At 38.8% G+C, this 15,927-nt stretch overlaps 2 protein-coding genes across 4 annotated transcripts in view; both read right to left on the bottom strand.

Moving 5' to 3' along the window:
- Positions 1-15,750, bottom strand: part of LOC111863136 (G2/mitotic-specific cyclin-B3) — an 18,524-nt gene extending 2,774 nt beyond the window's left edge. The window contains exons 1-8 of one of the 3 annotated variants that reach the window (XM_023849180.2): positions 15,626-15,750; positions 15,235-15,431; positions 14,184-14,527; positions 12,604-12,817; positions 10,585-10,815; positions 8,857-9,012; positions 8,567-8,741; positions 7,268-7,373 (exon numbers count right to left, since the gene is read on the bottom strand). In XM_023849180.2, coding sequence (XP_023704948.1) covers positions 7,268-7,373; positions 8,567-8,741; positions 8,857-9,012; positions 10,585-10,815; positions 12,604-12,817; positions 14,184-14,527; positions 15,235-15,429 — 1,421 coding nt within the window. In that variant the 5' untranslated portion in view covers positions 15,430-15,431; positions 15,626-15,750. Of the gene's footprint in view, positions 1-7,267; positions 7,374-8,566; positions 8,742-8,856; positions 9,013-10,584; positions 10,816-12,603; positions 12,818-14,159; positions 14,528-15,234; positions 15,445-15,625 lie in introns of all 3 variants that reach the window. The other 2 variants (XM_023849179.2, XM_023849178.2) reach the window with 2 other exon arrangements.
- Positions 3,359-6,117, bottom strand: LOC117282215. The gene is made up of 2 exons (XM_033750938.1): positions 4,675-6,117; positions 3,359-3,577 (listed from the first exon to the last, which is right to left on the bottom strand). Exons 1-2 carry the CDS (start codon positions 5,636-5,638, stop codon positions 3,489-3,491), a joined length of 1,053 nt encoding a protein of 350 aa, XP_033606829.1. The 5' UTR covers positions 5,639-6,117; the 3' UTR covers positions 3,359-3,488.
- Positions 15,751-15,927: the final 177 nt, after the last annotated feature.

Genomic DNA, 15,927 nt, shown 5'->3' with positions numbered 1-15,927 from the left:
TAATTAGAGTCAGTGAGCAGAGGAATATCCTACACGAAATAAGAAAACGGAAGGCTAATTGGATTGGTCATGTTTTACGCAGAAACTGCCTTCTAAAAGAAGTTATTGAAGGAAAGATAGAGGGGCGGATAGAAGTGACCAGAAGAAGAGGAAGAAGACGTAAGAAGATGCTGGATGACCTTGGGGACAGAAGAGGATACTGTCATTTGAAGGAGAAAGCTCTAGATTGCATTAAGTGGAGGAATAGTTTTGGAAGAGACTGTGGACCTGTCGTCTGACAGATTACTGATGATTACGAGTTCCATGTATCCCCTACTTCACATTAAGACCAATAGGCGTCTTCTCTGATTATACTGTTACAGGTTGCAACAGACATGCCACAATATGCAAGCTGTAGAACTTCTATTCATGACAGGTTTTGATATGGCAAATATTTAACATAATAGGTGAAACACTGAGTATGCAGTGTGATTAGTTTCAAAGCAAGTTTCTGATGTGATAAATGAAGATCAAGGCCAATGGAATATGCAGAGTCACAAAGAAAGCATTTGGAAAATCTGCACTCTAAATTATGCAGCACTCATTTGATGAATGAAGGCATGTAGTTTTCACAAATCTGAAGGTTTGTTATTGACAGGTTATGTAAGCTTGGTCAGACTACTGAAATTTGCCACCAATGGACACAGACACTAGAGCCCTCAAGGGACAATGCTTTCCATGTTCAGACAGGTACATACAAGGTGGTTCAAATATGACCAGGACTGATTTTTTTTTAAAAACCATTAATTGCCAAACACTTACTTGCACATGTCAGTCTTCAACGTACTCCCCTCCAGAGTCAACATATTTTTTCAAATGTTCTGGAAGCATCCTGATGCCCTTTTCAAAAAACGCTTGTGGTTGGCGGCGTATCCACTCCCGAACAGTGTGGATGATGACGTCATCTTTAAACCACATGCCTTGCAAGACCGATTTGAGCCATTCGAACAGGTAAAAATCACTAGGAGCCAAATCGGGACTGTACGGCGGATGTGTCAGAAGGTTCCATTTCAATTTCCAGAGGGTTTCCATTGTTGTTTTGGCCATATGGGGGCGTGCATTGTCTTGAAGGAAGGTTATCTGCTTTCCACCTGTCTTCCGCTTGGATCAGAACTTTTCCTTCACATCTGTTGCCAGGAGGTCTGAGTAATAAGCTCCATCGACTGTTCTGGCATCTGTTAGAAAGTCGACATGGATAACCCCTGCCAGTCCCAGAAGAACATTGCCATCATTTTCCTGACGAACGGCTCCTCTGCCCTCGCTTGGGTTTGGGAGAACTGGTATGCCGCCACTCGCATGATGACTGCTGGGACTCGGGAATCAAGTAGTGCACCCATGTTTCATCGGTGGTCACTATAGACTTCAAAAATGCATCACCTTTATCTTCAAACTGCTGTAGGAGACAACTGGAAGCTTGCATGCACACCATTTTGTTCACGTCCATCAAAGTGCGTGCTACCCACCGTGCATTCACCTTGTGATAGTGCAGGTGGTATTTCACGATGTCTTCTACACTATCAACACTGATGGACAGCATTGCTCCAAGTTCCTTGATAGTGATGTGCCTATTCTCACAAATAAGCGCATCTGCACGATCAATGTTTGGCTCGGTGACGGATGTTCGCGGCCGACGATCATGCGGTTCATTCGCCACGTGCTCTCTGCCCTCTCTGAAGCACTTACACCACTCAAACACACGGGTCTGTAAGAGAGACTCTTCACCATACTGTTGTTGGAGTCTGGTGAATTTCAGCAGACAGGACGTTTTCCCCAATGAGGAATTTTATCACAATGCGTTGTTCCACACTCCGTGGTACCTTCTGTTCGCGCATCACTCTAGCAACTCCCAGACAGGACTGAACAGGAGGGAGGGTGGAGGTTGTTGCTTCACTCTTTCAAGGTCGCACAGCTGCTGCGCAGTGCAGCTTGTTTACACACAAATCAGTCCCAGTCATATTTGAACCAACTTGTACCTTTCCACTCTTGCATTTAGTCAAATCAGTTTGGCATCTCTTAACATGCATATTGTTCCATAAGCTAAAGCAGTAAAGTTCAACCATAATATTTAAAATGTTACTTTCAACAAACCACTTAAAAAATTATATTTACATTTTTAAAGGGGTCATTCCATGTGAAATCATCCAGAAAGGTCGCTCACCATTTTTAAAAAAAATTATATTTTGTACACTTATTTATACATATTTTCATACTACAAAAAAATTTTTAAAAAAATTCTAATCCGCTCAGTTCTCTCGGTACAGGCGTTTTTATAATGCGAAAAAACGCGTTTTCGGCTGAAATGGAGGTTTGCGTTATCTTCCATATCTCGATAACTATTGAAGCTACAGACTCCAATAAAAACGCTATTTGTTCCTCATGATATGGACTACAAATCATATTATTACAAGTTTTTACTCAGCTCACTTTCTGTAGGTGTAATTAAACTTGAAACTTACCTATCGATTTTGGGAAAAACGCTATTTTTGACCTTCAAAAACCAATGGGAGGGGGAAAGTATCAGATCTGTGATTTCTACCATTTGTTGTTACCTATATGGGGAATATAATCACTTAGTTTTGAATCCCGTACCTAGTTTCCAAAATTTTCCAGGAGCTTCCAAACTTTGCTCTGGGCCCCAAATCGGCCATTTTTAACATCTCATATCTCCGGTGGGGAAGCTCAGAAAATTTTTAAATTCCTAGAAGATAATGCTCTATTCTAGAGTAACTTGGAGTTAAAATTAGAACTTTGATATTCAATTAATGGCGAAGTTCTTATAATGCGAATAAACGCGTTTTCGGCTGAAATGGAGGTTTGCGTTATCTTCCATATCTCGATAACTATTGAAGCTAGGGACTCCAATAAGAAATCAGTTTGTTCCCCATGATATGGACTATAAATCATATTATTACAAGGTTTTACTCAACTCGCTTCCTCTAGGTCTAATTAAGCTCGAAATTTACCTATCGATTTTGGGAAAACCGCTATTTTTGACCTTCAAAAACCAATGGGAGGGGGAAAGTATCAGATCTGAGGTTTCTACCCTTTGTTGTTACCTACATGGGGAATATGATCACGTAGTTTTGAACCCCGTACCTAGTTTCCAAAATTTTCAAGGAGATTTCAAACTTTGCTCTGGGCCCAAAATCGACCATTTTTAACATCTCATATCTCCGGTGGAGAAACTCCGAAAATTTTTAAATTCATAGCAAATAATGCTCTATTCTAGAGTAACTTGGAGATAAAATTAAAACTTTGTTATTCAACTAGTAGCGAAGTTGTGGGCACTTTGACTTTTACAAAAAAATCAATACCTCGATAATTGGCTTACCTGCATCCAATAGTATTAGTTCTTTGTGTACTCCGATGAAAATCGTCCAGTTTGTTTGAAAGTAGTTCAGGAATTGTCCACTACCACGATGTCTTCGAAATCATCGGACTTAGATGTTTTATAACACCTGACCGTGTTTTCCTCCAGAGGGACGACCCGGTGTTTTTCTCTTGTATGGGGCACAGTTTTGCACTTTTGGAACCTGCTTTTTAGAATGATTTCATTTCTTGCAACTTCCTCTGTTGGCACAAAAAAGTAAACTATCCCTGAGATATTTTCTGTGCAGAATTTGTACAGTTCTAGCGGGCACATGATTTGATTAAAATGAGTTCTCTGAAGACTGGCTTTCGTTGCTTGCCTCTTCGTGGTGCCGCCAATACCGTCACAGGCATTCTTCCCGTGCGAGGTGGCAAAGAAGTTCCATTCTGCTTGAAGACCGAAGTCTTCATAGTGATGACATAAATTGGAAAGATTCTTTTTGTTTTTATATTGGCTTCCAGCGCCATCACTGAAATAAATAACTTTCCTGACTGAAGGCACATTTTCTTTTATATCGGCGATAAGATATTTTTGGAACACGTAAACTGTGGCTGTATCGTGCTTTACATGATCACTGATTATACACAAGCTTCGGCATTTTGTTATATTGTCCGCCTTGTAGTAATACACAAATGGGTGAAGTGTAGCCTGTTGATTTACCCAATGGAAACTTTGAATCTCGTCTTGAACGAGAAACGAATAGTTTTCTGCAAAATCTGCAAGAACGAGACACTGTGTTTCGTCCAGGCTTTCCCTCGTTTCTTTCAAATACTGGGACTGAATTTTAGCGACGTAGTGATGTTTTTTCAGTTCTGTCAGTTTTTCAATTAGAGATTCGCAGAATTCACTGTAAGTTTGCATTACAGAAATCATGTTAGCTCTGTCTGTGTTGACCCATTGTTTGTAGACTATTTGATCCGGCATGCTCTCAGATTCGGCTGATAGCAATTCCGTCAGAATTTCTTCTCCAGGGCAGTCTGCGCATTCATTACTCATGCACTTATAACTTTCGATGTCACAAACCATTACACGTAATAAATCCTTGTAGTCCGAATTCAATGTTGCTCCCTCTACCATCAGCTTAACATTTTGGTGATAGCTGCACACACAAACGGTATGAGTCCCCGATGCACCAGCAATGATACACCACTTCGGTCGAAGTGCACAAAATTTGGAGAAACCAATTTTGTGTTCAGGTTGCGTATTCTTAAAGTGAATGTAAAGTTCCATCAAATTGCATAGTATCAGCCGTTTCTGCATATGCTCTTTGATACCTCCCACGTTAACACTCACACAATCCTTTTTTCCAGGGCAGATCCTACTGTTTTCATTGTTTTCATAAAATTCCGTGACAGCCTGAATTGTTTCGTCACGAACTGGATGGCCACGCCTTTTGCCTAAATCCGGAAGGATCCCTTGCGTCTTCTGAAGCGCTCGAGTAATTCTAACCAAGTGCTCAGAAACTTGAAATTCTTGACTTATCTTCTGTCTTGACCACGAAGTTGGCAATAAGCTAATGATTTTAATTTTTTCCTCTTTGTTTGAGATTAAACATTTCTCCTTTAATTTGTTAATCAACAAATCATACTCCTCACTTAATGCAAAGGAAGGTATTTGTTCATCTGAATCAAGACCCATCGAGTCGTCTGAAAATGAACTCGCTAGTTTCCTTCGAAGAGAGTCGGATATTCTTCTACATTTTTTTGATAAAGCAGCGGGTCTTTTCCCAGTATTCATCTTCATAATTTTAGCCACAGGAGAAATATCTAGAGCCGAACATACTGCTTCTAATTCTGCCACATTTTCTTGCATAGGTGCAAACTCGCTCCTTCCAGAACCACTACTGCCCCCACTTACGGTTTCTTTAAGAACAAAAATCTTTGTGTAACAATTAGGACACAAGGATTTACCTGGTACTAGAGCTACCGGAAAATTCTTTTCTTTCTTGAGATGTTCTAATGAAATTTCACGTAAACCTTTCTTAATGGTTCGTTTGTGCACTTTTAGCGGGTCACAACAAATGTTTCCAAACAGGTGATTGTATTTAACAGAATATTTAATCTCATGATGCTTGCATATGGACCTCAAATCGCATTCACCCAATCTTAACTTTAAAACAGTTTGTTTCTCTTCACCCAATTCACTCACAAGCGTTAACTGTTTGTTGACGGCACCATACGTAGTCTTATGGCATTCTTCACGTGTGACAATACCTATAGAACATTCCATTTCAAAAACTTTTTCCTTTCGACTTAGAGAATACCGAGCTCGATACACGTAAAAGATCTACAGTTGCTGAACATACACTGACTTACAGTTCGAGACAGCATTCATGTGAATGCTTCATGCTGCTGAGAAAGCAGCCTAACACTAACATCACGATTACAAAAGTTTGGGTTCAGATGTCAAAACACACAAGGCGCGAAATAAGGGACGTAGATGTAGGTCCATGTTTATAGCCAGAGCTTAGCTCTAAGAACCGAGTGTTGATAACATGTCATTCCGAGCAGTAAGTACAGGCCTGAAAATGATTTTAGTGACAAAATATAGATCTCTCGTCTTTTATACCAAATAAAGAACCGGCAATACCATTGGATGCAGGTAAGCCAATTATCGAGGTATTGATTTTTTCGTAAAATTCAAAGTGCCCACAACATCGCTATTAGTTGAATATCAAAGTTGTAATTCTATCTCCAAGTTACTCTAGAATAGAGCATTATTTGCTATGAATTTCAAAATTTTCGGAGTTTCTCCACCGAAGATATGAGATGTTAAAAATGGTCGATTTTGGGCCCAGAGCAAAGTTTGAAATCTCCTTGAAAATTTTGGAAACTAGGTACGGGGTTCAAAACTACGTGATCATATTCCCCATGTAGGTAACAACAAAGGGTAGAAACCTCAGATCTGATACTTTCCCCCTCCCATTGGTTTTTGAAGGTCAAAAATAGCGGTTTTCCCAAAATCGATAGGTAAATTTCGAGCTTAATTAGACCTAGAGGAAGCGAGTTGAGTAAAACCTTGTAATAATATGATTTATAGTCCATATCATGGGGAACAAACTGATTTCTTATTGGAGTCCCTAGCTTCAATAGTTATCGAGATATGGAAGATAACGCAAACCTCCATTTCAGCCGAAAACGCGTTTATTCGCATTATAAGAACTTCGCCATTAATTGAATATCAAAGTTCTAATTTTAACTCCAAGTTACTCTAGAATAGAGCATTATCTTCTAGGAATTTAAAAATTTTCTGAGCTTCCCCACCGGAGATATGAGATGTTAAAAATGGCCGATTTGGGGCCCAGAGCAAAGTTTGGAAGCTCCTGGAAAATTTTGGAAACTAGGTACGGGATTCAAAACTAAGTGATTATATTCCCCATATAGGTAACAACAAATGGTAGAAATCACAGATCTGATACTTTCCCCCTCCCATTGGTTTTTGAAGGTCAAAAATAGCGTTTTTCCCAAAATCGATAGGTAAGTTTCAAGTTTAATTACACCTACAGAAAGTGAGCTGAGTAAAAACTTGTAATAATATGATTTGTAGTCCATATCATGAGGAACAAATAGCGTTTTTATTGGAGTCTGTAGCTTCAATAGTTATCGAGATATGGAAGATAACGCAAACCTCCATTTCAGCCGAAAACGCGTTTTTTCGCATTATAAAAACGCCTGTACCGAGAGAACTGAGCAGATTAGAATTTTTTTAAAATTTTTTTTGTAGTGTGAAAATATGTATAAATAAGTGTACAAAATATAATTTTTTTTAAAAATGGTGAGCGACCTTTCTGGATGATTTCACATGGAATGACCCAAAGATGATTTAGTATAATAAAGTAACTGAAATCTGAATACTTACTTATGGGAATATTTGTTTCTAACAGTTGTCAGGGCTGTTTTTGGCTTCTTATGAAGCATTGCATTAAGCTGGTGTGCAAGGTGCCCAATATCTTCCAACTTGTAACCTGAAAAGTAATGCACTTGAACACAAATGTTGATAGTGACCTCTTGTAAGGTTGTAAGTTAACACCACATATACACGGTGCCAAATCCCAGAAGACTGCATTCTTCTTGTAAGGTTGTTTATTTAGACTTTTTGCCAGTTTAAGTACAAAAATTGGAATAGCAGTGTTATGTGACCCCATTGATGAAGTACCACGAAAGTAGCTGTTACCAATAGATGGAATTTGCAGTTTACTTAAAAGTGCTGTGAGTATCTTCAGACTATGTTGTGTCTAATGGAAGAATGATCAGTGGATTGGAAAGGATGTGGATGTGGCCTAATTGAGGTACTGTCCTGGCATTTGCATGACTGGTGTGAGGGAAACCATGAAAAACCAGTGAGAATAGTCAGCTGAGATGTGAATTGGGCACCTCTTGAATACAAGGCAGAAATGTCACTGCTTGAACCAACAGATAACAGATCTTAAAGACAGGCCTTTAATACAAATAGGAGGTAATTACATATAACAAGAACTTCTGGGAAGAACTATTCATCTGCTTTGCTTAGGTATGACATGGACCACATAGAAAATCGACAGTTCTTCATTGCCATGGGAACGTCTTTGCTGAGTTGCTACCTAGCAACAACAGGGGGATACAAAGACAGACCCACAGACACATGCATCAGACAATACTCTTTGTGTTTTTTCGTTACCACGGGAACATGTTTACTGAGCCTTCGTCTCGCAGTGATATGAAGGATACACATACAGACACGCAGACTGATGGGAGGGACTTATGAAGTATGCGAACGAGATGGGCTCAGTTGCCATGATATATACCACATGTCATAAAGACTGAGTCAGCTATTCAGAAGTTGGTAAGGGAGGATACAAAGAGCTTGGAGATCACATAAGCCTACTTCAGTTTTTTTTCTTTTCAAAATAAGGAAAGAAGGCTAGACTATACAAATGTTGGATAGTTAATGAAGTGTCTAAAAATATGGAATACAAAAGCTTACACAAGAAATGAGGTGTTTTCTGACCTGAACTCTGAAAGAAGCATGTTTGGTGCATTTGCAGTACAATGAATTTCAAATGTAGATTTTCCATTTCAACATTTTATGGAACACTTCCATATTATAGCCACTAGAGGACTCCAGAAACTTAATGGCATATATTCTGCAGTGAGAATTTTGAAAGATCAAAGATCACACCTGAATAATATTGTAGTGTTGGTGTCCAGCCACCTAGAAGTTTTGTTTTCAGTGCTAATAATAATGCTGCTGCCGCCATCTTGGAACTTGACTCTGACACAAAGCTATATTCCAGAAGTGATGACTCCAGAATATATCGTGCCAGTGTAAGTGTTGACAAAGAAAGTTTAGCACACTGTAAACAAGTAAACAAAGCAACTCTATAAAAATGTATACATACAAGTTCTCTAAAGTGGCATTTAACTGATTTTGAAATATAAATGATGGGATAAGCAAAAGTGATACTCTACCCTTGCATATCGGCGCAGAAACCTGTATGACAGGGGAATCCCAAGATTAAAATCGACTACTTTTAGCAGATTGGTTTCCATTTTTATTAGTTCACTGTGAGTATATGCACCATCACAGATATAGAGGAAGTCTTCTACAAGAGGAGGAATACGTTCCTAAAATTAAAGGTTTTATTAGTATTATTTGTATCACACTAATAATGCATTATGTAAACTAATCATGAATATTGGAACAAGATGAAAATTATCACCTAAGTATATCTAGTTTGCAAGATTAGAGGTTTTCACGGCAGTGACTATGAAGAAAGCAGTCTTCTGGGATGTGGTGCCATGTAGGTGTGGTGTTAACCGACGTTTCGGAGGAACGTATCGCCTCCATCTTCAGGGTAGAAGGAAAAATAAGAAAATCCACAAGCAAAGAAACAGTGAGAGCAGTTGCAAGCAGACTAATATCTGAAATAAACTCAGCTGTATGAGAGCAGGAAAGGAAGGGACAGGTCTACGAAGGAAATCAGTGGAGAGGGAGAGGGGAAGGGTCTGGGGAGCCCTAGCAAGGTTAGAGCAGGTATAGGATATTGTGTCGGGGGAGAAAGGCAAGGTTAATGGGAGGACATTAACCCTTAAGCTGGGGCTTGCTATGCGAGTCAGTCATGGACTGTGTGGCCTTGTGGATGTGGCGTCATGTCCCAGGGGCATTTTAGGGAACAGATGAGAGGCTTCTATGACTTGCTCAGACAAAATCCCCCTTCTCTGTTCATAGTGTTGGGATGGAGTTCAATCTCAATGGTCTCCCTAATGATGCCATCCATATAACGGGTCTTGGTGGCGAGGATGGAGGTATTCTGAAGTTGAAGGCAGTGTCCCAAATTGATGTCGTGTTCAGCTACAACTGACTTGTCCAGATGTTCGAGACGGATGAGCCACTGATGCTCCTTCAACCTCATGTCCACAGAACGGCCCACCTGACCAATGTAGACCTTGCCACACTCACATGGGATACTGAATACACCTGGTGTCCTTAGTCAAAGGCTATCTTTGACCGGCCAGAGGAAACTGGATAATTTGTTTGGAGACAGACCCACTGATTTGATGTTGTGCCAGGACATCACTCCGCTGATATGGTTGAATACAGTCCCGACATAGGGCAGGAAGGTGGCGGAGCCCGGTTAACACCACATCTACATGACGCCACATTCCAGAAGACTGCTTTCTTTATATCTAGTTTGTTTCCTTATGATTTGTAAAGTTTCCCTTCAATATGGCAAACCCCCTGAAGTTGGTCTTGTATGACTAAAAATTGTTGGCATTTTTACATGTAATCAACACAACAAAATAAATTAATTACTTTGACAGTAATGTCCATCTTATTCTAACAGACAGAATACTCAGGAAATGAACTCTAATTGAACGTGTTAGATGAGCTGAGTGGGACACTGTATTTGTACACATACATGTATGAAGTAGGTTTTATTTGATTTAGATAAATATTATTTACATATTTACAAACTTACTTTTTATTTTTCTGGGGAGTAAAGTGCGGCCGGCACGTAAGGCTGAAAACCTTACCGACATCTTTGAGCCGATTGTCTAGATAATGTGGGACCCTCAACATCATACAACCCTATGGGCCTTCACGGCCTGGTACAGGGATAGCTTTACTTTTACTTACAAACTTACTTTTAGTAAATAACCTAGCAATTCTTCCAAATGTAATTAGATACTACTTACATCAAACTTGCTAGCAATAAACATAGCTGCTGCACCAATCAACTGAAGTGTTTCTTTGCCAACTACAATTTTGTCCAAGTAAAGGTCAACTAATTTTACTGCTAAGTACAGTGTTTCATGATTAAGTTCAAAACTTTCCTGGACCTCCACCATCCAGTCAACAAGAAGTGATCGCATCCACTGTGAAATTGATGGTTGTCTTACCATATAATTTTTAACTATAAACAGTACCTGAAAGAAAATAACATTTGATAGCATACTGCAATCACATTAAGGAGATAACAGGATCATATCAAGACAAGTCGGAATAAAGGAGTGTAAAGGGGAGGACACGCCTTGAAACCTACACCACTTTACCTATTTGGACCACTACTGGGTACAAAAATAATAATAATAGTATATCACTATCAAAATGTAGATGATCAAAGATGAGCAATTTCCTCCAGTTTCAACTTGTCACTAAAATTCTTATGATGATTTTGACAAAATGTACTTTACACTTGGTGCTGAGCTTTATTTCATTTTTACCAATCCCTGTGACTATAGTATTCACTATAGTTATTGCCTCGTAACTTTAGCAGCGCGGAAAGGTAAACGCTGCTGTGGAGCACGCGAAGCTGTACGCTTGCTGTGGTGACATTCAGAGCTACTTCCCGAGCGGAAAACATTCCCTACGGAGACCAGGAGTAGATACCGTGGAATTGGACATGAACACCACGTAATACAATCGCTATGACTGGTACCAACTAACAATCAACACAATGTACTATACAACTGACCACACTCCAAGACGCTACATTCCAAACTGGTGGTACCCACACTGACATAAGCTGATAAGACTGCTCCCCCACCTCCGCGAGAGATGGTATGACTCCTCTACCACGGCCAGAGTTCGAGGAACTAACAGTACCATCAGTCGGAATTCTGTGAATTACTGTCCCTCTAATGTCCTTTTGCTTACATTGTGTAAGATTATAGTATATTCACTTTTCATTCAGCTCCATATTGAGGCCATGGAAATAATTCCATGGACTTTGGGGATGACAGGAATCAAGACTGACTTTTCTGTTACATTTCCCTCCAGCCCCCAGCCAGTGTTTGTCACTAGTGAAGGTTATTACATGGTTATCATACTAGTATTTCTGTAAACAGATTTGCTAGACTGGAGGGAGATGTGCAGGGGCCAATCAAAAGTACTTTCTGTGGCCTCAGCACAGTGCAATTTCATTTCATCTTCTATAACAGAGATTCTCAAGTGTGACCACTGTGGCTTAATACAGCCACCAGCTATCTTGACTAATAATAATTTATTTTGTTGATAAGCTTTTAAGAGTATTGATACAAGCTTTCTTCATATTTTCTGTATAACTGACCATTTTTATGTCGGTGGTGTGGATCTGTGCTATATGACTGCAAACATTCATCTTTTCTTGAAAAGCAAGTACACCTACCACAACTGAAAGATGAAAAATTCTTTGGTTTTCTGTCGAAGAATGTCCAGTGAGCTTGTTCCCAGTTAATAAGCTGTTGTATATTAAGGTAACTGCATATTCCTCATGCTTTACTTTAAATTGTAAATTAATGACAATTTTCTTTGCAACTGTGTTATGTTTTAAGTCATGCAGCCACAAAACATGTCTCTTTCAGTTATGGCTGTGGGAAACTTTTTGCTCGAGAACCACTGTTCCATAACATTATCAGTAAATGCTAAGATTTATCTGGCTCATTCACTGCTTATAATGCACCAATGTAGTTTCCGTTGAAACCGCTCCAGTATTCAAGTTTGTCATGAGCCTTGGACAATGCTGACATTTAAAGTAAAATGATATCTGTAACAAAAATTGGTTCTCTGATCTGATTTTATAAATTATATTGGCCAATTTGAATGCTCTGATTCAAGAAAAGTTTAAATATAAAATTATCTAACTATTTAAATTGACATGCTAAGGACTAAAATGTCTGTCAGTCTAATTTATGTTGCTGCAAACTTAATTTCTATCCAAGTTATGGGTGGCTCACTTCTCTCTCCTTGAGATAGTTGAAGATATCCATAGCATACAGAGAAACTTGAAAAGGGTCATTTAAAGTTTCTTTATCAAAGTCCTCAACACCTTCTGGCAATCTAGCAGTGGTACTGCTCTTGCATATGGAAGCTTTTGGAGATGGTGCTTGTTCTAGTATTGGAAATTCAAGCATTTGTGGTTCATCATGACTGTTTGAACCATCATTCTGACTGAAACAAACAAAAGAGACAATTTGCTAAAACATCATTTATCAAATTTCCATTGATCCCATTTTTAATGATTACAAATTATGATTAACTGCCCATACACTTCGATTTACTTATTGTTTATATAATGTCTGTAGCTTGGACCATGCTGTGTTAATTAGTAGGATGTCAGTAAATAATAAAATGGAAAAGATGTGGAAGGAAGCAATGCATGGCTTAATTTGAGGTCCTATATTGGTATTTGTGTGGAGGTACTGAGGAATGCCTCTTTTTCTTTTTAATTCGCTTAGTGGGGGGTGGAGTCCAACTGGGTCCACTTGGCACAGCGGCCACTGATTGGCTTATTATACCTGCCCCGGGTGATTATGATGGAGAATTTGGTGGAATGAAGATTGGCAGGGGAAACCGAAGTACTCGGAGAAAACCTGCCCCAGCGCCACTTTGTCCACCACAAATCCCACTTGACCAGACCTGGAATCGAACCTGGGCCGCCGCGGTGGGAAGCCAGTGACTAACCGCTTGAGCTATGGTATGGCCTAAGAAACACCTGTCAGGGTAACCAGTCTCCAGATGGAGATTTAAACCTGGAACCTCTGGAATATGAAGCAGGAGGGCTTGACCATGATATTTGGTCCAAAAATTTCAAAATATATTGTACATTTGCTATCTTAGAAATATATTATAAAGCACAATAGAAGGCAGATTTTTTGTCAGAAATGGATCCTATCCCCATCTTTGTGTGACTTTTGCCACTATCCTAAGAGCATTCCCACCCCCTTATGCCAGGAACTGGAGTCAAAACTGAACCCTCTGAATAAACTCTAATATGCCAGCAAGATAATTCCATATCATCTTCATATGTAAAAGACAAAGGCTTCCCATTCTGTTGTGACATAGCAGAGTCATTAGAAGTTACAGGCAGAATCAGAAGATACCAGCATTGAAGAAAGTGAGCCATATCTATGCTGTAGCTGGTACTGTGGTCTCACCCTTTGCCAAAAAAGTCAGCTCTAACTAGCAGCATTGCTTCTTTTATTAAGCTGTCCTTCCAGACATTTTAAATTCATAGCATTTATATTCAGTGAAACTGTAATTCTGAAGTGTCCCTAAAAGTGATATAATATGTAAGAGAGGTAAATAGGTTATATGTGGACAGTGAAACTGGAGATAAAAATTTTCAAACTTTCCCACTGAAATTTCAACAGAATTTATACTAATGACTTATGTTCATGATGTGTATTTGTACCAACCGTCTTACAGTGCACACAATTTCACAATACACATCATGAACGTGAATCAGTACAAAAGGATGCTAAAATATAACATTATTAGTGACTTAACTTACGTGTCATCTAGGGCTGATACATACAATGAACTGTTCCCACTGTTATCTTTGCTGGATAAATTGATCTCCTGTTGTTCAGAAATTACACTAATATCCTCTTTAATTTCTTTTTCAAGCACTTGGGATGTGCCTGACTTTGTACTGACTTCTTCATTCTTCTGTCTTACTACTTTGGGTTTTGTTGAAACAGGAAATTTCTTTAGAGTGGTATGAGTTTTGAGTACAGGTTGAATAGCTGTGCTTTTATTTGGCACAGTTACTGTTACTTTCATATTAGCTTTCTCATTGCCTTTAGGATCAGCTTTTTTTACAATAATCTTCTTTGATAATTTCTTTACATCTTGTGATGTGATGTTACTTTCACGTGCCTATAAAAGGAAAATGTATTAATTACATAAAGCCTTCTTGGGCCATAAGCCATGTCACAGGTGAGCTAAAAACCAACCTTTTGGAGACTTGCTGTCTCCATCATGGTCAATATGGGGTGTAAGTTGATTATGTATATGTCTCTCTTAGCTAATGCAATGTCTTCTTTTTATAATGTACACACATGTGCGCCAATATCAGCAACTTGTGATTGCACCCTTCATCAATCCAGATAATTGAAACTGAATCAAAACATTGGCTTCTAGCCTAACAAAGAAGATTTTAGGGCATAAATTCACCATGAAAGTTTGAAATTTTACATTACACCATTACTGTTTAATATGAGGACTATTCAGAAAGTAACCTCTGGTGAGCTATTAAAGAAACAAGCGATTATTGTGCATATTGACATGGAATATGTCTGTCCACTGGATGGGTCAGATGATTTACAGTGGGCCCTCATAATCTCCCTGGAGCATCAATCTGTTACTGAAGTAGATTCTTCAATGCAAGTGAAAAGCGACAATGTGTTATTACAGGCTTTCAAGTATATTTCTTACATATTATTAATTTAATATGTATACTTTTTATGAAGTACAGGAAACCTTTCTGAGGTACGAAGCCTCCCTTTAAATATTTTGACTGATTACATAAGTTCTTATATTATTATAAAAACAGAACTATTCATATTTGGTAAAATTCTACTCACATTTGTAATATCTCCAAATGCGGATCGTTTAAGAGTTTTATCGTTGGGCGGAGAACCTTCGGCTTTTCTCTTCGGTAATTCGCTTTCTTTCCCTTCACTTTTACTTGTATTTGCTGCATTTTTACTTCGAGTAATAGCACCTTTCTTCGAAGCCGCAGTTGAAATTTGTTGATTCATTTTCTTATGAGGCCGCATATCTAAAATTACAGCCTATATTACATGAATAAGTTAATACCATTGCACTGATATTAAAAAATGTTTGACATTTTTATACAAGAAAACCGTTACTTCCTGTGGTTTAAATACCAATACCCGACAACTTCCAAATTTCTACTAAAATACTTAAGAGAGTGGAAACTAAAGGTTATTTGCAGTGAAATGTGATACTAACTTTATATCCCACGTGGAAATTGCACAGAAGATGATGATATAGACTGAAATATCGCCTACAATCTTTCTCGTACTTATAATAAAGAACCGACGAATTATCCCTTTTATCAACTGCAACGCTTTTTCAAATTTGTAAACCAGTCTATGCTATTGGCTGAGTGTGGAACCTGACCTATTATTGGTCGTTATTGGTGAACGTCGGACGATAAACAAATGACGCACGAGGATCGAGACTCGTTATGGTTATGAGCGACCTCTGACGAATTGCTGACAAAACAAGTTTTAGAGTTTTAGAGCATGTCA

This window comes from Cryptotermes secundus, unplaced genomic scaffold, assembly GCF_002891405.2.
Source record: "Cryptotermes secundus unplaced genomic scaffold, Csec_1.0 scaffold6, whole genome shotgun sequence".
NCBI classification, from domain to species: domain Eukaryota; kingdom Metazoa; phylum Arthropoda; class Insecta; order Blattodea; family Kalotermitidae; genus Cryptotermes; species Cryptotermes secundus.
This window is presented reverse-complemented; position numbering and strand designations above follow the sequence as displayed.